General features: G+C 38.0%; 1 protein-coding gene across 1 annotated transcript; it reads right to left on the reverse strand.

Moving 5' to 3' along the window:
* Nucleotides 1–951: 951 nt before the first annotated feature.
* On the reverse strand, nt 952–21,864 carry AstA (allatostatin A). Its single transcript, XM_065490264.1, has 3 exons — nt 21,701–21,864; nt 3,368–3,822; nt 952–1,808 (listed from the first exon to the last, which is right to left on the reverse strand). Exons 2-3 carry the CDS (start codon nt 3,818–3,820, stop codon nt 1,422–1,424), a joined length of 840 nt encoding a protein of 279 aa, XP_065346336.1. The 5' UTR covers nt 3,821–3,822; nt 21,701–21,864; the 3' UTR covers nt 952–1,421.
* Between the last annotated feature and the right edge of the window lie 1,904 nt (nt 21,865–23,768).

Raw genomic sequence — 23,768 nt, forward strand, 5'->3', positions numbered from 1 at the left:
AAGCTCTTTATTATCTGTCCAACGTTGTATGGTATGCCTTTTGTAAATTTCCAAAAAATGAAATAAAATAAAAGAGGATTTCAAGTAGGACGTTAGTGCACGTCATTTGAAAAGCACGCAAACTTTGTTGATAATATTTTCGAAAACTTTCTAAGCTTATTTGAATAAATCATGTTTTATCCACAAATCGACACAATTTCAGAGAACTCATTTTTCTGATTAAAAGCAGTTTCCGTTGATGAGTATTTGTTTTGCATCTGCAATGGGAAACATTCATTATTGCTAATATTGTTTTTATCAAATTGACTCTAATTCATACCATTTTAATACCCCGCAAAAACACAATCTGTTTCATAGAGGTAGGGACTGGCTTTTAGAAAATTTACAATCGAAGTACTTGCGTTGCATTGTTTCCTGCTAATTGTAAAACTTTAATGTATGCCTCATCAGATTAAATTATTAATCAAACAAAAAAACTGTAATTTTCTAATACCAATTTGCAACTTAGCTAACTTTCACGAACATATTTTCTGGCATTAATAATTCGGGCCATGCAGGACCCCTTTTGTTACTCTTTCGTAAATAATTAACACGCGTTAATGGCTGCCTCATTGATTATGCCAGTCGCGGTGGGTGCCAAATCAGATTGCGGTTTGCTGCAGTTTAATGCAAGCTGAGCTATCATTTATCCAGTTTATGGTCGGTATGTTTACCTTCAATTAATCGATAGCAGGTCAGATAGAGTGCTGATGGCTAACAATTTTACTCTTTCTGTTTACGCCTGATTTTTTTTTCAGAGCACTGATTGATACAAAACCACGAGCTTCAACTTTGACATTTTACTTTTCACCAATTACATTTTCACTGCGTAAAACTAATTGATTTTTTTATAAAAGGCAGCCTCTTACGGATATACACGCTATACCAGGGTCATGAAATGATTGAATAATATGCTGGGGTCAGAAACAATTCTGGTTTATTTGATAAAAATAAGCGGTCACAACGCTGATGGTTCAGGAATGATAAGTATACTCGTACGTGTTTGCTTTTTTCAAATAGACTAGAACATCATTTATTTCACTTCTCTCTCAATCACCAGTAAATATGCATTATTAGTCATCGTCTTCAAATTCATAAACTTTGGCGCGAATACCCAATCAGTGTGAAACAACGCACCCAGCTCAATGCGCGTCGAGAAACATGTATGTTTTTAAGACTAGATACACACAGGAAAATTATTCACGTGTCTGTCGTTAACATTGGTTAACATCAATGCTGCGCCGTCCGTCTATTATGATGGACCGATCGAATAATAATGGTTAAATGCTCTATTTGTCAGTTAAAACGACGGAAACGGAGAGAGGAGGAGGAGGAGATTAAAGAAGAGGAACAACAGGAATGTCTATCGAATGGAGAAGGGTTTAGTTGCTGACCGCTGGAGCCCGCTTGCCCAGCCCGAAGTTGTACATTCGCCCCGCGGACTTTTTCTGCTCCTGTTGGTACGCCTGCAGCTCTTCCTTCGAGATTTCCCGTTTGCCCAGTCCGAATGAGTATTGCCTGTTCCGTTTGCCCAGGCCAAAGCTGTACTGTCGGCCACCGCTCGGTTGTCGCTTGCCCAAGCCAAAACTGTATTTGGACGCCCGTTTGCCGAGTCCAAAGCTGTACGCCTGGTTCTTGGCGAACCGCTTGCCCAAGCCGAACGCGTACGGGCCGGCAGCTCGCTTCACTTCGCTCAGGTCCTCGCTAGATCCGTCCTCCTCCAGGTCGGGCTCGAATTCTTCTTCAGTGTCATCGTCGTCGTCTTCAATCTGAAACAGGGTTTGAGAAATCAATTGGGTGATTTATTTATCAATTGTTAGATGCTAAATCTCTTCAATTTTGATCAGAGCTTTGGAAAAAAAAATAATAGAAATTTGATACATGTAAGGCTGCAATTTATCTTTCATCTTGGAGAGGTAGATAAGGCTGATACAATCATGTCGGTCTTCGTCTGTGCCTACTTAGACAAATTTTCTTTTTAAATTACAAAATTCAGTGTTTTTAGAAATAAGAAATTTGTATTTAAATACACTTGAAATAATTTTATTTATTTATTTAATTCATTTGCCATCTTGTTGAGTCAGCTCATTTCGTTAACAAATGTTGCGATGTTAAAACTAAAATTGAATATCGACAAGCGATGCTGTAAGGAATCCCATTATAGATAATAATATAATGGCAAAAATTTCGAAAGAAATGGATTGATATCATATACATATTGATTTTTGTAAATGTGGAGCTGGTGTCAGGGCAACAATTAAATTTTATTCCTTATTTTTTTTTGACAATTATTGTATGCTCTATTTTTTCAATGTAAATATTGGATGAAATATGAAAAAATGAAACCAAAATTTCGCCGGGTTTCAGCATTCGTGCTAGTGCAGTGCGCGCCCTTCCCGGTCCTCCGGTCCTCGGACAGGAATAAAATGAGCAAAAAAGCAAAAAAAAAAGCATTCGCTGTCGATGATCAATATTTAAATGAATTTGAGCAAAAATAGCATGAAAACGCTGACAATAAAATTTATTTTTGCCTTCCTCCATTGATTGCACTAAAAGCTTCGAATTTCTTTGAACTATGACGGAAAGATTTATCGGAAAACGCGATGAAGGCGAAGCCATTAAAGCAGGAAAAGAATGGAATTTCTGATTTCGTCAATCTAAATTATTATAATTTCATGCGTGGTTCCAATAAATTTTTACTGCTTATTAACCTGCTGCACGCGATTGCTTTTCCTTCTTATTATTTGACTGTATATTTCGCTGTAGCAGGTGTAAAGACTAAATTTAAATTGCAAACAGCATTTAGATTTCGTGATTTTCCAGCTCTACTGAGGTACAAAAGAATTTACCAAGCCAACGCAACGCATAAATTGTGATCAACGTTCAATTTTGTTTTTGATTCACTCAATACTAAATTATTGTTGTTTGTTTTTTTGTTCAAACCGCTCACTTCCTAAATTCATTTTAGTGGAAGTTTGTAACTATATCGAACAATTGACGCAGACCATTGCAAATATTGCAGATTATAACCCGTTTGTTTTGAGAACAATCTTGTTGTACAATATATGTCAATTGTATGCTATTATGCTAATTGTAAGTAGCTGAATACCCATTAAATGGAGCAAAATACAATTTAAATTATTAAAGCACTATTAGTTTGTAGTTTTCATTCTCAAAAATTGAAATAAAAGCACGAGACACGATACGAATGCAAACTATTTTATCTCTTAAATTCAATTTAAGAAATGGTTTAAAATTTTTACACTCTTGGTATCTAATCAAGTTTTTACTATCAATTTGTTTAAGATTAAAAAAAAATTTCACTCACTGAATTCTCTGAAACGTCCATGGATCTCTTGCCGAGGCCAAACGAGTACAGGTTGTTGTGGAGCCGCTTGCCAAGGCCGAACGAGTACTGGCGGCCGCTGCGCTCACGCTTGCCCAGCCCGAAAGCGTAGTACTTATTGCCGTTGGCCGGCGTGCGTTTGCCGAGACCGAAGTTGTAGACGGGCAGTCTCTTGAACTCGGACACGTAGTAGGCGCGCTTGCTGGCCGGCGGAAGGACGCCGCCGTTGCCGCCGCTCAGGTACTCCCAGTCGAGGTCGTCCTCCTCGCCGGTCAACGGACCCGAGGCCTCCTCGTGCTGGTGGCCGGTGGCAACCGCTGCCGAGGCCACCTCGTTTCCAGGGGTCTCCACGCCGGCGACCCCCGTAGCGCCGTGCAGGGCAACTGCGACCAGCAGCAAACACCAGCAAGACAGTCTGCCATTTTCACTGCCCATTACTGCAAACAGAAATTCACGCAATATTGTGAGATATATAATGTTTATAAAAATGGTAAATCAATCAAGACGAAAATTCAGAAAAATTTAGATGGGTAAAATCCTTATTAAAGTTGATTTCGCCAAAATATATAAAAAATATATTGTAGGATGGTATCTACGAAATCAAATGTAATTAAAATATAAAATAAACTACTACGATATTATCCTCAGATGCATATAAAACGCCCAAAAGATTGTCTCAATCAGAACAGGGGAGCTAGTTTTTTTCACTTATTTACTTGAAAGCGGCACGAGTTATGTGTCTATTTGGAAATAAATTACATCAAATTATTTATATTGCAATAGCCGCAATCCCAAATCTTTCAAAGCAGTTTACAAGTCAAACGGTGTGCGATTTTTGCAAATGTTTACGGTTGAAACTTTCAAAAATGCCTATTTTGCATGGCAGTTAAATTTATCTAAAACGACAGTGGAAACCACTAACAAAAATTCAAACTAGCTCATGCGTGCTTTGAAACCACTTTTGAGGTTGCTTTTATAAATATAAATAAATGCACTGGGTCCTAAATCTAGGAAAAACATCAACATGTCGTTTCATCATTTTTTATTCCATTGAGCTTGTTGATACTGACTTTAATTTATTCCCTTTTACGGTGTGTGCAAATTTACATTCTACAAATAAAAGGTAGTAAACACTCTTTTTACAGTTAACAGTGCAGAATCTCGGTTTTGTTTTCCCTTCCTATTCGAGCCGAGGGAATTTGTTATCTTCGGCAAATATTAGCGAGTTGCTGCATTTAAAACGAGCACGCCTTTTGCGCTAGCTTGCGCTACACTTGCCATTTCAAATAACACGGTGAATGTATTTATTTGTTTACGTGCTTGTTTGCTTTTTTGTTTGATCTTCCCGCGCCGCGTTATTACGTGTGTAAATTCACTCAGCTTGTTTGTTGCAAATTTGCACATCGCATCTCTACCTTGTAAACTATTACGAACGAATAATACAAATGGTATTAATTAAAAAAAATATTAAACTTAAGCAAGAAAATAGTTATGCCATCCAATGTTACAGTATTTATTCGACTCATTACATTTTTGTTTTAACAATTAGATCAGCATCATTCGACTTATTTCACGCTTAATCAATCAGCCGGCGTCGGAGCAGAACGGAAATCACTTGAGTAAAGAATTTTTTGCTCGGCAACTCGGAGTAATCGAAGTGATTGTCAGTTTGAAGCACAGCACGCCGCTGCGAGTGCAGGAAGCACTCGCGGTTTGGATTTGCGGTTTCTGTAACGTGTGTCTGCCGACGAAATTTAATTACAAAAGAGCTCGCCGCTGTTGCACTCGAGCGCGGAGAGTGTGAAAAGGCAGCCTGTCAGCCGATGGGAGTAATTTTCCCAGCTGCTGAGAGAGGTCAATTGAAAATGTGCTTCGTTTTTAATCTAAATAATGTGTGGTGTCAGTGCTGTACCGCTTTGAAACAGAGAAAGCCATAGCAGCACAATTCAGATGTGACTGATGAGATTACTCCGACGAGTAACATTGATCGATGCGCATACCTGCGCTGTCAGCCAGGGAAAAAATGAGATGTGAGCAATTGAACTTGGAAGAGCGAGATGCGAATTAAGGTTGTTGTTCCATTATGTAGTTTTTTGTTCTTACGGGAAATTTCTTGTCTTTTAATACCTTTCATAACAATTACTGCATTTCTAATTATGTAATTATTAGCAAATGCAATATAATTACATTTATGTAATTTTGAATGTAAGATCTGACTCTTTATTTAATATTTTTTATTCATTTGTGTAATCACCGCTTGATATATTTCGCTTATACAAATTTAACGTGAATTTTGATAGGGGTATTAATACAAATGATAAATGCGTTATCGCCTAAATTTCAAAATTGGCGGGTTTCAATTGTTCCTCCACGATTTTTTCGTAACAAACAGTTCTTAAAATATGTGCACTAAAGGAAAGCTTTGAAAGTTATTAGTTGATTAAAAAAATTCTACCTCAAAATAAATTATTAAGGAATATCGTCAAAATTGTTTTCTTTGTTTGGATAATGTTCATATATTAGTAACAGGTTCTGTAAACCGTTTTTAACGACCGCTGATTCAAAATTCTCTGCCGCTAACACTGCAGTGTTGATTTTGTTTTGCAGAGAAGTAAATAACTGCTAATGAGCTCTGATAGGGGGTCCAAATAGTCGTTGACAAACACGCGAGAGTATTTGTTTTCACTAACATTTTCCCTTTAGCAGCCCAAACTGATTAAAACAGCAAAAAATGAAAGAATTTTCATGTTATGTAATTATTTTCCTGTTTATTTGAAGTTGACTATTTACCATAACTTAATAGTTAATAAAAAATAATATGTTTTTGATTAAATTAATTGTTCGTGAGTTTTTAGAAGTAAACCGGGTTGAATTGAGTATATTTAGCAGTTTCTCAGTTCAGAATCTTCAAAATTTCCCAGCCTAATAGAAATGCTAAGAATAGAAGGCAAATCCAACTTAAGCAAATTGTGTCAGCGTTTCACAATCGACTTGGTACAGTAGGGAACAATCCTATTCAGGAATAATGAATCGTAATTGGAGAGTCTCTCACGCATGATAACATGTCGTAATATATTCTAATTGAAAATGGCTTCAGTGAGTCGATTCACGATTCGCGCATTTGCTCCAATGCTCTAATACCATTTCCATTGTTTCGATTTCGGAATGCGCTGGTGTTTCGTGACGCGTGGGACGGAAATTATACTTTTGCGATGAGCCTCGAGGCGCACCTGCAACCCGCACACATACCAACGGCCTGTCAAAATATCATTCTATTTTATGCGTTTACCGAGTGACACAGCTCCAGCTCCGTTACAAAGAGGAATGAGCTGTCTGACTGCACACATTTTTACCAACACTGCCAAAATGAGATCAACATGAACATGTTTGAAATTAGTTCAGTCAAATTAAAATTTAAACAATGATGCTTTTGTTTAATTTAAAAGCGACTTAATTTAATTAGATTTACAAAAATATATAACTTTCTAGAGCGAAAGAACAGAAAACTTTAGCTGATTTTCTTCTGGTTTGGAAAATGTAGGCTTCCGCGACATTCAATATCAATATTGTTGGTGATTCATTTAACAATGGTGAAGCTCAATATCTTTCTCCCACATTTGCCAGAATTTTCGATGTCAAAAAGAAATCTTTTGAACGGCTGAGTGAGCAAAAGTTGAGTTGATCATATCGAAAGTGGTTTGAATGTGTGGCGATTTCGCTACAGCGGCTGCTGCGATCTAGTGAGTGCGCGTCCGTTGACAAATCATTGAAATAAGTCCGCATGACTGCTCATTCATTAATTTCCTCAAACACACGAGAGCGCTGAACGGCATTTTGCTGGCTGGATTTTCCCGAGGCACTTGATGCATATATACACTGTTTTTCGCTCCGCTGGCTCAAAACCACCTCTGGGAAATTGAAATGCATCGGACGGCCGGGAAGACGTCAAATCGGCTGAATAATTTTTGCTCTGGACTAAATAGCCTGCAGCCTGTCTGTCAAATGTGTTAAAACTTTTATTGCTATTCAATGTAAATTATATATTAAAATAAAAATTACACTATTTCCTTCCTAATATAGATTTTTTAAATTTTAAGTTTTAACCGTAATTAAACTTTTTAATTTTGACAGTAATTTTATTTAATATTATTTTTTTAAAGTAACGAAATACTTTTGTTTCAGCTATAAAATTAATAATCTAAAACTACTCATTTTAATTTAATTATATATTTATATTAGAGCTACATTATTCTTAATGTAACGTTATTAAAAATATAATCAATTTGGTTGACATGCTGAGTCATATTTGATGATTTTTATTATCTTTACAAAATATTTAATAATTATAGGAAGAACTTAAATTTGTGCTGTGTGAGGTATGAGGTTTGTGAATTTTAGGTTTGTAGGTTTTATATCAATAGCATTTGAGAAGCTATTATATATGTTGCATACTAAAGAAATGAAGAAACTAAAGTATTTCTCCAACATAAAGCTAATTATATTTTGGAGTCCCACAAGTTTTGGAACATTTAAACTTAAAATTGATTGCGTAAGACCAAATATAGCAGCAAGATATAGAATATTAACTGTAATATTATGTATATCTTAAATAGTAGTATCAATTTGTAACGGGTAACGAACGTTGAACTTAAATCTAACATTTTTATTTTGCTTACAGTCAGAGACTTTCACGAATTGTGCTTGAGTAAAAAAATCTTTGTTAAAAACTTGTACTTTTGCTAATTAACGATCAGTGCGAAAGCAGTTTGCGCATCAAATAGCCATCGCAAATTTCACACCGCGTTTTCCGCCTCTCGAAAGCATTCCATGCTAAATGCTGCAGTGAGAGCAGTGATTGTTTCGCGGCGCAAAAAGAGCGCCATGACCAGCAGTGGAACATCGCGATCGTCTTCAAGGATAGACAAAAAGAAAGGAAGCAAGCGGTCCCCGTCGTGACATTGTTTTCTGCCTCTGCGATCAGCCCTTTCCTCGTTGCAATTGATGAGCAAGAGCTCGATTTACAGTGATGGTGGAAATATTCGACCTGCCAGGGTGGACGTAATGACGCATGCTGCAGGTGTTTGGTGCCTGTTAATTATTTACCCTCGCCCACATGCTGGTTGGCATGAAATGCAAATTATCCGCTCACCCTTTTTGCCACAGCCCAATTAAAAAGCAAAAATTAATGATGATGAGGAAACTCATCAAACGCACATTTATAATTCAACAGCGAAGGTATTGAAAATAAAAATAACTCAACTCACGTATTAATCGCCGAGCTGCTTTAATAGCCGACACTAATTGTGGGCTGACACGAACTCGTTTCCTCGTCAGAAGGAAATACTCACTGATAAAAAAAGCTTGATTGGTGGAAACTAGGGGGAAAATATCATTGTGAGGAAACCGCGCTAGAAGTTTGCCGGTGAGGCCACCGCATTTAATTAGAAAAGTTGACGCCTTTCTCTCAGATGGCCGCATCAAAATTGAGTTCAACTGGGACGGGACGCCGAGGAGCATTTCCACAGGGTCAGGTTGCGCGCGGATGTGAACTTCGGGAACTGTCTGGAGACCAATATGCTGTGCAGCTTTAATCAGCGGCACACTGACCCAGCAGAGCGTTGACACTCATGAGGGGATTCTGAGCTCAGATGTAGATTTTGTAGAAAAGGGAACGCAGTGTGAATTTTGCTAGATCAAATTTGCTAAAATACACCCAATACAATTTTCTGCAGCTAATGGATATGAATTTTTTTTAGGTAATATTGCGATGCCGAAACAACTGCTGTACAAGAGTACAAGAGAGCGAGTGATGCATATTATTTTATTTTTTTTAATTTATCAACTTATTAGCCTTCCATTTCTTGTTAACTGTCTTTGGGAGGAGCCAGTGTAAAATAAATTTAATATCATTGTTGAAATCGATTATGCGATTAAATTCGAACTGTGAATTAAATTTTATGCTTGAACGTAATTGAAGCTTTATTGATTTTTTTATGCTTTTTACATGACAAAAATAATTTAATTTATTTGCAAAATATATATTTTTAATTTTAAAATGTTTTAATAAATTAAAGCTGTAGATAAAAACTGACTAGATGGATTATGTCGGCCTGTTTTGGCCGAAAGAGCGACCGCGCCCAATATGGGAATTTAATGAAAACTATAAAAGGCTGAAAAAACCTGAGCTCACTTCGGCTTTGTCCCTCAGGGCAAGGTCTTAGTCACTTGTTTTCCTGAAGTGTCGCCCTTTCTCACATAAATTCCTATTGTAATTGACTGTGATACATTAATGTATTTATGAAAAAGTGTGAGAATATAAACATCCAATAAATGAACTAAAACCAATCCACATTTCTGCAGATACAATATGTTTTAGGCCCCTTAAATTTAAAACTGCCCTCTAAAACCATTTTAAAAAATCAATTATTGTTGCGATAAATTCATTTTCACATTTTTTGGGCTGGAGTCTTTTATAAATTACTTTGTTGACGTATAAGACAAAAAACCCACAAAATAATGATCAAACAGATTCCTTCAAATAATACCTAAGCTCACAATTTATCTTGATTATTTAGTCTTTAATCAAAATTTCCCCTTAATTGTATGTATTGCACGTTAATCCTTACAGCTGCTTTGCGGGTTGTGCCTATTTTGCCTATTTCCATGCTAATTTCACACAACAGTGAACAGAGAAACAGCTCTTCAGGGAAAGATAAAACGATTCAGGAGTGGTTTACTAATATATACATACTCGCTAGAACGGTGTGAGATGAATAATATACAGACAAAACATGCGTACATATATATATCCCCTTTTGAGTATATTATTTAATTTAAAAGATGGAGCAGAAATTTCTGGCAAAACAAAAAAAGCTAATCAAGGCGAACAGCCGGTGCGCATTGCGAAACGAAAGATCGTTCGTCGCGACAGTGATTGGATCAATTTGGCAGCACTTTCGGATTCAGTGAATTTACCGACAGTCGGCCTGTATGACGTACACGCGTTATGCTTGAATGGCACAGGCGCTGACGTTTTCCGTCCTTTGAGAAACGTCTGCTTGAAGCCCTATAAAACGCACTTGCGAATATATGAATTCGACGGCTGTTTCATTCAACGCCGGAACGCGTAGGGCGCCCATTAAAATAAATTTGCAGCCAGGCAGAGGCGGAAATACTCAAATTCGGCGCTCATGCAGGTGTGGGAGAAGGGGGTTCTACGATCATAATGGGAAAACGCAATTCTTCTAAATGGGTCACGAATCTTTTAGTTTCCTAAGCTGGAATTCAGATCGATAAAATCTTCTCACATGGAGCAGAGAAAAGTGGTTTCTACAACGCGAGTTGCGAAACGCGGAAGCAACCCTGGTGAGATAAATTTTACTAAACATTGATACACGCTTTCCATGATGAAAAGCAAATATTGTGGAATGGCAGAAAATAGAATTGCTTTTCAAATTCACCTGCGTTTACTTTTGGATTAATTGGAGCCAGTTAAATGTTTTTGATCAATTTATATTTGAATTGAAGAGCGTTTTGTAAAGGTCAAATAAAACAAAACAGAGACTAAACTGTGAACAATTTTAGGGAAATTTTAATTCATTTAATTGAACTTCCTTTTAAGCTGTAGTCAATTGTAGGTGATAGTTGTTTTGAATTTAATTTACTAGCTGCCCTCACTGTTGACCCCGCATGCAATTATTCTAGTGGGCGGGTAACATAATTTATCTGACCTACTGCGCGATAATTGAATGAACAATAACAATTATTACATTCTGCAAACTGAAATGATCAAAACAAGATGAGATTATTACAATATTCTAACAAAAACAGCTTTTCAAGACCGATTTTTATTTTTCTTGGCGATTTTTACCTTCTGTCGTGGAAAGTATAAAAGCTTAAAACCAATTTTCTCGAAGTTTTACAATGCCTTCATCTAGCTAAAGGTTTCGTTGCGACATAGTTTTAGGCGGCGGCTGGCTGGACCGGCATTAGCCGCATTTTGGCTGAGCATTTATGCTGGCGGTTGGCGCAGCTAACAAACTTTTAAAAGTGTAATTTGATCATGCTTAATAACCCAAAGGACCGGTTACCTTTTTCTCCGTATATTTTTCGAAATTTTGACCAGTGACTACCGTGGCTGGAGCAACGTAGCCAAAGTCACAGCGGCTGACCATACGAAGCCCAAAAGAAGTCGTCTGGCGCAGCGCGGCTGGCAGAGACTCCTAGCTCTTAAGTTAATTTTTGCTTTATTTGATCCTTCTTCAGGGTTGATTTTTGCAATGGCTTCAGGGATTCATTGGGCCCAAGCTCCTTTGCGGCCACTCGGGCCACTCAGGCACCATGTTATCCGCTCGGCGGTGTTATTGGGGCCTCGGACCCAGTGAGCTCATAGCCCACGGGAAGTGCTGTGCAGAGGTTCTAATAAAAATATTACTTATTTAAAGAAAAAGATTGTCCTGTACTTAAAGAATTTTCCCGTTTTCTCGTTTCCCAAGCTTATTTAATTTGCCACCTCTTCAGGTATTTCGCCACCAACACCAACACGCAGAGCGGAAATTCTGTGTCTCTCGCGGCTCACAAAATGCAAATAAGGCGAGGGCGGCGTGCAAAAATGGACATTCGCATGTGTGGCCCACAAAGGAAACGCGATTGTTTGCTCTACACTAATAAAAGAGCGGCAACACGGGTGAAGGCAAACAAACGATGTTTTAGTAATTTCGCTGCGGTCGCCGCGTTTTTAGCGGGAGAAAGAATTATCTCGCGCTGCTAATTTACACGCTCGTGTGAAATTCATTAGAGCACCGCGGTAGCGAGTCAGCTCATTTCTATGCGGATCTTTTACCAGAGTCACCCTCTGCGTAATTTTTTACTAATTTTGTCGCATAAACCGCACTGACTGCTAATCCGATTAAGAGTTCCAGCTTTGCTGTGAGTTTCTGAGCTCATATTTTGATTGCATCTGTGAATTTCACGGCACAGATTTATCTGTGTCTTTTTGCTGCTGCTCGTTTAGCTGACAGTATAAATCGATCCGGGGATTTTTCCGCTTCATCTGCCGTTCACAGCGAAAATAAAGACGCCAAACTTTCAGCTGATACTCCTTTTAGTTGCCTCTCGCGAATACGGGCTCGAGATAATTTACAAAGCAGTCACCGTGCAGCTATAAACGCAGACGAGCTGTAGCAAAAGTTGCAACAACACGATCGCACTTATCATTCAGAAGCCAGATGCGAGAAGATTTCGCCTTTTGGAGTTTAAAGCTTTTTAGGGGTTTCTTTAAAAACTTCGTAATCTATATACAGAGCGAAGAAGTTAGACTTGACGAATTCATTAGCGAATTAACTTTGAAATCATTTTCATAAAAAGTTTTATCCGTCTTGGTGGCATAGTGCACAAGACAAGTTTTTTAATACATTAGAGGTCAATTAATTTAAAAAAAAAACATCAAATGACTTAAATTATTTAAGTGTGCGTTACTTTTAAATTTTTATCTATAAAAATATATAAATTTTCTGTATGGAAATTAATTTTAGACGACCTTGGCATAAAAGAAACGGCTTGAAAAGAAGAGGAAAGCGGTAAAATCATATATAACTCAGTCATTGGTGTTGCTCTCCTTAAAAATTCATCACTCGCAGCAGTAAGCCGCGCGTCCTTTGTGATTGCGTTGGTCGGTCGGTCGGTCCGCCTGTTTGCGGTGCAGCGCGGGTGTCTTGGCAAAAGACAAAAAGAGCGCTATAAACATGACAGAAAGCAGGATTCCACCCGCTTTACTGCAAGGAGCTTCATTACGAGCCCCAGCGAGATTAAGCAACGCCAGCGCATACATGCATCGCAAAAAACAAGTTTATGTGCACAAAAACACAATTCGCATCCACCAGCGTGGCCATTTCCTGGTGGTTTTTAATTGCGGGGGAAATTACATTCCACCACAAAAGAAACCAAACAGGAGGGAAGGGTGCGTTAAGCATTTCATGACTTTTTTCTTTTGAATTTTTTTTTCTTTCAACCAATTCAATATATTGTTTATGATTCTGTATAGTGTTTTCAAAAGTTTTAAAGCCGCAATGATTGCATTTTTTCGTGCTAATAATCCGCTCTGTATGTGTCAGATGAAAAGACCGATCAGTTCAATGAATGGGTCGATCACCAATATCAAATGTTGGCGTTCATAACGAGCTCGATCAAAAAAGCTTTTTTTACCACATTTTGCTTTAAAACATCAATCCAAAATTTCAAGAGTGAACCGTTTTCAGCCGAAACGCCTTTTCACACAGAGTTTGTAAGCCGGCTGGAACGACCTGCCACCGATATCTGCCTTTGTACAGGTGATTTCTGGTGATTTTTATGATTATATAGTGTGCAACGATAAACAACAATATGAATTCTAATAATTAAAAATAATTGCAAATAAATTAATTGGATTTGGTTTGATCTTGCGTCCTTTTCTATGGACAAAGTTTCGTTTCCCTCAAGTGACGTCCTAAAAAGATTTAAGATCAAACCGAACATTAAGCTTCTCAAAAACATTGAAGGTAGTGCCACGGATATGATCTTTATTGAAAGCAAAAACAGCTTCTAGTTGCGTTTGTAAAATGACGGAGCAAAGTTGCTCATTTAGTTTTAATACTATGAGAGCATGAAAAGTTAATCTAAATTTAGATCTGAAGTAAATCTGTTAGTGGCACTCTTCCTATTCCTAACTAACATAATGTTGTTTGGAACTAAATTTGCGTTTTACTAGGAAAGAGTTGTCATCACTTGATGCTCGTGTAGAGAGATTACTTATAATGAAGAGCCCCTTTTACACTTTACAGCCAGCTGCTGATCTGATCTTAATGCGCTGCTCGTTTGGCTTTAATTAAAACACCATCTTTGCCTGCTGCTGTCCGGGCCCACCTCCGAGAGCTAGGTCGCGTCTTTGAACGAGAGCACAAGCCACTTCAACCCAAGAAATAAAGGCACTGCCAATTACGAGCGACTTTTTACAGCTCTTCAAATAAGCAATAAAGAGAGTAGACGCGGGCAGCATTATTGTGTCCATTGTCCATGGGCAGTTTAATGTCGACCGCGTGTGCGCAATTAATGTCATAAAATGTTCGAAAAAGCTAAATGTCAAAGGTGAATAGTGCATTCTGGGCGCCGCTTTATTGCTTGCACCGATGCACTCATTTCCCGAGGAGTGACTGCACTATCGCTTCAGCTGCAGCAAACTTTAATTAAATATTTTATATTTTTCATAATTCACCCTTATTAGATGAAGGACGGGTTATTGAACCGTTAAACGCATTCCGCGTGATAAAGGGCCGTCAACCAAGAGTGACACGTTAACCTCGTAAAATTGCAAAATTCCAGCTGGTAAAAATTTATTTAATCTGCTCTTGTGAAATTATGATTCATTCATTAGCCATATTTTATTTAATTTTTGCCAGTCCTCCCACTCATGCGTTTTGTTTTAATGGAACATTTCGGGATTATATTATGACAAAAATAGACAGTTTGTCCAATCCAATTTTGCGTGTGAATATTAAGTCATCACGTGCGCAGTATTTTTTGTCATTGCGAGACGCTTTAATTGAAACTTTTGTTGAAGTGAACATGCAGGTGGCGAACGCCTAATCTCCACTTCCCTGCGATCACAGGTGATAATGTAAATTGCGGGAAGGTGCATAAAATTCTGCATAGAATTAAGAGGATATCAAGTTATTCTGCTCAAGCTCTTAGTGTCTCGTTCCGTTTTGCCGGCGCCATTCGCAATTTATTGCAGCCTCGGGCAGCTGAGGGTTAATCCCTCCGAGCGTGTAGTTTAATGTTTAATTAGCTGTTGCACAGTCTAATGAGTATGGACAATGCACGTTGAACCGAGTTAAAAATATACGCATACTTTGCTGGGTATTTAATCAACCGGTTGCATATATCCTAAATAATATGTGCTGTGGCCTGGAATCCCTTGGTATAATGTTGTAATAAAACAGAACCCGAATTCCAAAAATTTTGGTAAAATATTTCAGGAATAAAATGTTAAAATTATTTCTGACATGTAATTGAAAAAGGTTGTGTAACCACGAAATAAAAAAATCGACAGGAAAATAATAGTATGTGGCCTGCTCTGGTATGTTTGATTGCCAAAGTTTAAAATTAGCCGGCACAGCAAAGGCTTTTTGGCATGCATGAAAAATTGAGGCTGCTTTGTTGTGTCCTCCCCCTCCACGCTGAGCGCGGCGTTAATTTAATTTAGCGCGCGCCTAATGAAAAATGGAATAAATGAAGAAAAATGACATCAGACATCACCTTTGTTCCCGATTCATAATAAACTCAATTCCAGACCGGAACCAGGCTCCAAAAGCAAAGGTCACTGAAAGATGAAAACGTCAGAAGGCAGGATGTGACACAGAGATTATTCAATTCTTTAATCTGCATCTCTGCCAAAGAAGATATTTGTAAAACGTCGCGTTCTTGCCGGTTTGGAAAGTCAGTTCCGTTGATAAAATGCTTCGACTTCCTTTTCTTATACTCATTAACTCCGAAAACGCGAGGGTGCAGAGGGTTAAATCAATTTACTTAAGGATCCGAATTCAGGCCTTTGTGCATGGCATATTACTAAGCAAAAACCATCTTTTATCCGATTCACATGACATATCTCGTCTTCTGGTTTTGATCTCAAAGACAAACCAGTATGCTTCAAGCTCACCGAATCCTGAACTGTAAAGAAATGAAGAGAGTATAATTACATATTACTCGTTTCCGCAAAACCTTCGCCAAATTTTCCATTGAATACTCAGTAACATTCTAAAATAAAGTATGAAAATAATATGCTGTAGAAATATATTTACACTATCAGCAAAGGATGGAATCGAAGTAATCAAGTTTCATGTATATTAGCTCAAAGTGATTTCCAAATAATATATAACTTTTTGGATACAGATTTTTACAAAAAAAAACAAAAAAAATAGTCAGAATAAGCAGACCCAGACTTTGTGCCGGTGAGCTTATTTTTAGATTTTCATTTCTGTAAGCTGATGGCAAATAAAAATCAATCCATTTTGCTCAAAGAAATACGTTGACGCTTAAGAGTTCAGCTATTTTTTTATTAATTTAACCATCTTTATTCAATCAGTCAGTCATGATGAAAATGAATAATGCTTTAACTTTTATAGCTCACACTAATTGCAAAACTTTTTGATCCAATGATCCATTTTCTTTTTATTTCAACAAAATTTTCAGGCAAGTGATAATAATTTCGTATATCCTGCGATCATCCCGTTTCAACACAAATGACATTCACCTTCCCACCTGTTGAAATTCACAAACCAATCTCCCGGCAACCAAATTCACACTTTCTTCCTTTCTTTTCCCGTTTACTCGCCTAGGACGTCCGTGTGACATTCACGGCTCTTTTGGTAGGAGTGGCACATTCAGAGAAATAATTAATTTGATGGGCAAATATTGACGTCGAGCCTTTCCGCCGCCAACCTACTCAGAGGAGAGTGCGGCGATCGCGTTCACTCGGATCGCTCTTTGATTGCCCCATACAGCAGGCCAATGCGTGCGAAAAGGCAGGTTCGTTTTTTTACGATAAAAGGGGGATAAAAATTTCATTATATAACCAATGCATTGTCCAACTAAACACACATTTCGGCGACTGTGTCACGCTTCCTTTCCAGGCTCCATTTATGCCGCATCTAATTCCTTAAGACTGTTTTTATGAACGTGGTGGGCACACGAAATAAATTGTGTTGCCCTAACCGATAGAACCCTTTTACAGGGATAGACTAAATTTTATTGAATGTTGAGATCGTATAAATTATCGGTGTAATATTACTGACAAGATTTTATTTCTCAATTAAATCTATTTGACTTGCCGACGTTATTTAAATAAGTGAAATTGTTGGAATTATTGTCCTACTGTATTTCTATGAATTTATTAAATATTTGTTAATTCAGGTCCAAATCACCGACGTCACAACACCAATCTTTGTGATTTGTATCGTCTACGCAACCCCGTATTGGATTGAATTACATATACATGCGAGTACATGGGGCGTGTGTCCTACGGCGTAGCAAAAACACCGGAGATTAAGTGTCAGTGAGCTGAAAAGCGAATCAACTTTTTATTATTTGGAGAAGCGTGACGTATTTCAAATTTCGTTGTGGCCTGCGGCATTATTCATATGCATAAAAATGCTGTAAATTTATGGCTGAACCTTTTGCTTCAGACAAATAAATCTGATATGCTCGTCTCTAAAATACACTTATAAATCAATGTAATCTTCATATTATTAAGATTTTGCAGTTTTATTATTTACTATCGTCATTGAGAAAACGGTTGAGCAATAAAATAAATCGTAAATTTCAACAAAATATCTTGGAGTTTAAAATCATTTCATGATATCGTTAGTTTTCGATAGTAAATAATTTTAGATCAGTTGGACCGTGTTGAAATTTTGCTTGATTGTTTGATTTTTTACTGATTGGCTTGCAATTATAACGGATATATTTTGCAAGATGAGAATTTCAATAATTCAACACTCGCTTTATTTCTCCTAAACCTATCCTATCATGTATTAATTTAAACAATTATTTTTAAATAATATTTTGAGATCTTTGCAAGCTGCTCGCACTTGCAGTGCATATAATATGACTCTGTCTGTTAGTAGTTTGGAGAACTATTTGCAACTTTCCAGCATGAGAGTTTCCAGGACGAACGTGTCTAAGGTTTCCACTCAATGATAGCCCTTGCAACACGCGGAATAGTCCTTCACTGGACCGGGCTCGTATTGCGAACACCTCTGCTATCTGCCCACGCTGTTCCGTAATGCGAATTACAAGCATTGTCAAAAAAATAACATATTAGAAACAACGCAAGAAATGTATATAACCAAGATTTTAGAAACTTAAATAAGACAAAAGAAAATATTCATGCACGCAACAATGCTAGTAAAATGTTCATATTTGTTAATTAATAAAAAATAGTGAGTAAGTTGGTTGACAAGGCATGTCAATTAGCGCAGCTATGTGTGGATCTATGCAAATCGGAATTCTGCCAACGGGTGTGCAATCAGAGTCACGCAGTTAATTGAACATTTCCACACTACAGAATTGCGGCTTCAGGAACCAATGCTGCACAAAGTGCGTTTTTGCACGCAAGTGGAACAACCGCATTAATTATTGTGTGCCAGGCGCCGTCTGCGCGAATGTGGCTCTGTCAACCGGCCGCGCATTTTCGCTCCGACGCATCGCTGTTTTTCTGTTAGAGAAGGATTTTCCCTCATCACAAGGGAAACAATTACCAGATGTAGGTTATCGTGCGAAGGGTGTGTGTTTGTCGCCACCGTGGTTGTGTGTACGAACTATTAGGCGGTGCATCACGAGACGCAGCTGTTTCACAGAATATTGGCCTCGCTCGCAAGATTCAATAAAATAGTGGCACGCCGTGTCTCGTCTCGTCTGCCTTCTTCACGCCCCGCGTCCAATCTTATATTAGCTCCCAAGCAGCACCTTGGAGATTTGAATCGACTTGGGACAAGCCTATGAGAGGAAAAACTCTGGGAAAGTGTGCTTAAAGCATCAACAAGCGTGAATAAATGATTTACATCCTAATCATCAGCAGATAAACCATATTTATGGTAGTAAAAGGATTACTTGAATCTAATATACAATGATTTTAAATTTAATTTGAATATGAGTCGGGTTAAGATGCAGATCTCGTTTTTCCATAATTGAAAATGGGTGGAATTTCAGACGTCTGATAAATATCTTCTCTAGAGGAGTTGAAGATGAAGTTTTTTCAATTTTCTATTTTCATACTCACGTTGCATTATCATTCAATGTCTGTGTTGAACGTTTTAAGCCTCCATTATTATAAATCCCATTTTCAAAACGATTTTTTTTAATTGGATAAAAATCAACTCATTTTTCCTCAAAGCAAATCCGTTATATTGGGAATAAATGAAAACAGACTTCATCCTCGTTGTTCGCCTATTTCTAAAGCCAAATTCATTATTCTTATTTTTTATTGAAAATGTCTGTTACACCATTCGGCCTGCCTCCGAATCGCCCAATTTTAATAAATTTTTCGAGAATGAAGTGTATTTCTCTCTGAAGACAAGACCCATTTACACAGTTAGGAACACTAATTACGTGTTTGCCAATTCTGTTATTGCCTTTCCTGCAAGTGATCGTAACAAGCTGATATTTATTTTATTTTTTTTAATAACCCATCAGAGCATAGACGGAAAACTTTGCCCTATTTGCTCCATCAAAAGCATTAAACGCTTTCTTTCCACTTGCATTCAAAGCAAAGAACCACTTTTTCCAATGAGCTTGTCCAATCCTAGTGCAAATTCAAATCGAAATTCCAACGCAATTTCGCTGTTAGCCAACGCGAGTCGTAAAAATTGCTGCTCTCCGCGCTCTATCGAAGGCTTAAGCGAGAATGGGTTTTGCTCGTTGCGCTCGTGACACACTCAGAATTAATTAAAAGTGGAGGACAATGGTTGGTCCAAATAAAGTATCTTGCCGTACTCCTACGCATAAGTTAGCGAGAAAATTTGCTCGTGCATTAGCTCGTCGAAGTGAGTAAGCTAGCGGAATTACGCGCGTGTGCATGGACGCACAAGATCAATCACACCAACTAATTGTTTGAGTAGAAAAACGGACGCAACAATCTCGGACAGTTTTTCCCCTTCTACTGCTGCATGCTCATCAATCATGCACGCCGAGCATCCAGTGAATTATGTTCGGTGATAAGACCTTTTAATAACAGCTCCGAGATAATGTTCGCCGCGCGCATTATAAATCGCTGTGAGGCTGCATCTCGAGTGGAGCGAGTTTGCACACAAAGAAGACGTGCTTAAGCTCGTTTGGCGGCTCCAAATTTTAATCATCCCGCTCCCACGCACAATAATCAGGTGTTGGTTCGAATTCTCCGGCCGATGCGGTCGTTCATTCCGCCAGGCTCATCGCATCCGAGTTAATTGGCCGTGGTAATTGAAACGAAGGAGCCGATTCAAACTGCTCGTAAAGCGGTCGAGTAAATTGTTGACTTACATTTGATTAGTTTTCTATACTTTTAAGTGGGGAATTTAGAAAGAGGGCACTCAACTGAAGGTGTTTGGAAATTCTTGAAAGTTAATCCTCTTGGAGGGTTAATTTGCCCTAATGGAAGCGAAAGTTCTGAGTGAGTTAAAATTTTAACTACAAAAAGCTTTTTGCAATGCAAATTCCGTGAATTTTAGTTTAGGACACAGCACTTAAATAATTTTATCTCTTTCTTTTGTATGCCCAGCATTATAAAAATTTTATGGCTGAACGCATGTGTGAAATAATGAAGATATTACATAAGTATTGATTTTGAAGCACATTCATTTTACGGCTGATTACGTCATAAGAGAAATAGCTAACTCTTAGGTTGAGACCTATAAAAATAATTTTTAATGTATTTTGTTTGCTTTGAAATCCTTAAATGTTGAGAAAAAATAAAACCAGGCTTCATCCTCGTTGTTTCAAATTTCGTCCTTTTTAATTCTCGACCGGTTTCGACGTCATCAAGTACGTTCTCTTCATGAGGCAGTTAAGGCTTGCTCCAAAGACCAAATAATGTAACACAACTGGTTTCATTTTTTCTCAACATGACAACAACCTCAAGTGGTCGCCTATTTCAAAATCCTTAAATGTGTTTGCTATTAATACTTTTTTAATGTATTATCAATCAATATATTTGTAACAGATGTTAAAATAAATTGAAAAATCAATTTTTTTAAGCAGAAGTCAATCAGGTTGGCAAGAGAAATGAACCATCTTAAATAATTTTATTATTTTTGCTTCAAAAAATCAAAGTACAATTAGGAAAAAGATGGAAAAACGAAACAATAAATTTGGCGTCAAGATAAATAATTCATTAAAAGGATTTAGTCGGGCCGGCAGATTTGGAAAAATTATGGATGGTCTAATTTAAACCAGCCTGGACAATTTCTCAAAAAATATCTTCTTTTGAAATATTGCTCGCTATTTCCTATTCCCTAACTGAGCATAACGGTACTCATTACCAAATCATCCGTTTAGCGATCAAATTTCGCTTTCCACTCTGGAGGATAAAAACCGACGACCAAAATAGGATCAGAAGTAGAGGAAAGAGTACTTTTATATTACTTTTTGGAAGAACTTGTTTGCAATGAAATTTGGTTCTCCTAAAATTGCAAAAGTTCGCCTTCTGCATTGCTAAAGGAATTATTCTGACAAGAAATTAACCAAAAATAAAGTTTCAACTCCAAAAATGTCATTTGGCAAAAAGCGAAATGAGAAAGGTATACTCACTCTTCAGCCCAAAGGATGTGGTCCAGTCAGCAAGTGGCGAAGGAAGTCAGAGCAGCTCCACCTGTTGTGGCGAAGGCTGTTGCTGCTCGTTGCATAAACCAAAGTGTTATCGGCTCGCAAGGGTGAGTCGCCCCTTTATAAACACGTGTGTAGCGACTGCATGCAGTCGTGGGCGGCCGGCCAATCCTCAACCCTTGGCGGCACGCAAGCGCCTGCACACCCCCGCCGCCGCAGCCGCCGCCACTGCCGCCGCCTCCGAGGGGCCAGGCTTGCCCCTAGGAGGGATGCATTACGCAATTAATTAGCCCGCAATTAGGTCGTATGTTTTTTTCTTGCCACCCTCTCCCTGCATTATTCTCTCCGGGCGAAAAACTGAATTGCAAACCATCGCACCTGACATGCCTCGCGGAGAATTCACTTTTCTAAGTGGATTACCGCGGCCTTTTAGCGGCGTCCTCTTGCGATTCGAGTGCCGGAACAAATTGAATTTGCCTGCAGAGCAGCTATTAGCAAACCAAACACTGCTCTCAGCGTTGCTCTCATCAAAAATACACCACCTTTGGCGCGAAACGACATCATAATCTGCGCCAAGTGAGTATGTGTATGCACTTTTGTTACGTATACGCTAAAAGAGCAACGTCATCTCTGTCTCTCTTTCCCGCCTGTATTTTTATCTTTTAATGGAATCAGGCGTGCAGTAAAAACGGGCTGGCTCATTTTTTATCCGCAAGCCGGCGAAGACGTCGATGCTGGCAAATAAATCAAATCAATATTTGAGCGGGCAAACGACGATCAAACGCGTTGCTGCCGCCTAAGAGACGAGCTGCCTCATTACCATACCACAGAGTGTGGCAACAGATAAGTTGCTTTCAGTGTAAAAGGCGAAAATTCTGTCTATATGGATGCGAAACACAGATGCCTACTTATACCGCAATGTTGCCAATTGCAACGGTACGACCTTCGACCCGACGTTTTCCAGCCTCTGCCGCTTTGTGAGAAAGAGATGAAAAACTGTTCCTACTTAAGTTTCTTTGTGTGATACCGGCGGAATTTCACCAACTCGAAAGAATTTTTGCCTCCGCCCGCGGACGAGATCAAAGTGCTCTGTACTCATTAAACGGGGTCATATAAATATAAATATTGCATGCTGCCCCTATTTTTCTTATTAAAATGGGAAACTTGTTTTAACTTTCGAAGCTTAAAGGCTTCAATGAAAGATGCTTTGTAGTTTGAACTTCAGACTTGTTAAGTTATTTTTTCAGTTAGATTGTGTGTTCAAGCTATAAAAGGCACCATTAATAGAATTCATCTCATTTTGGTATTTGGATTATTTCTCATGTTTGAAACAAACAGAAAATTTCCTCGTTCAAAAATTTAACTGTTTGTATTCATGTATGCAAATTGATAGCAAATCTACTTACCTGTATATAAATGATAATATTATGGCTTGGGAAAATATGCCAAGAAACTTATGATGATTTATTCATTGACCCCAGGTGCGCATCTGTAGAATTTTTTTTGTCAAAAATTATAACTTTTAACAGCATCCAAAATTAAAAAAAATATTTCGTCTAGAATTGATGCGTGATACACGTGCACTCAGCAGACAGCATAATAATTCTAATAACTTGCGGGCAATATTTTCATGTTCATTATCAGTTCTAAAGATGGAGAGCGTCCAGCTTACATAAGAAAAATTATTTTGGTGAGTTTATTTTTTTAATATTTCCTTTTTTTGGTTCAATACATTGCAAACCAAAATTCTCGAATTGCGTGAAAGAAGAGTAGAAAGGATTTTATACAAAACTACAAATTAATTATTTATTTTACACAGCTACGTGTTTAGCCAATTTTGCCATTGCTTCAACTTAAAAGAAGGTACTGCATACACGTGTAGCCGGTTTTGTTTTGTGCCGCTGTTAAATTAGTTGATAATTACATCATAAACAAGGAGTAATTATTGCACCAAATGGACTGCTCGCACAGGGAGAGGTACATTTTGACACGTTGCAGTCCTTCAAAATTGGTTGCAGGTTTGCTTCAGTTTGCGAAGCAGAAATTTTTAAAT

This window comes from Cloeon dipterum, chromosome 4 (assembly GCF_949628265.1).
Source record: "Cloeon dipterum chromosome 4, ieCloDipt1.1, whole genome shotgun sequence".
Classification (NCBI taxonomy): domain Eukaryota; kingdom Metazoa; phylum Arthropoda; class Insecta; order Ephemeroptera; family Baetidae; genus Cloeon; species Cloeon dipterum.

What these genes read in the sequence shown, in the direction of transcription:
- AstA (XM_065490264.1), bottom strand. Translation starts at nt 3,820, where the DNA reads ATGGGCAGTGAAAATGGCAGACTGTCTTGCTGGTGTTTGCTGCTGGTC. An exon ending in TGGACGTTTCAGAGAATTCA is followed by an intron (nt 1,809 to 3,367) that starts GTGAGTGAAATT and finishes ACCCTGTTTCAG; the next exon opens with ATTGAAGACGACGACGATGA.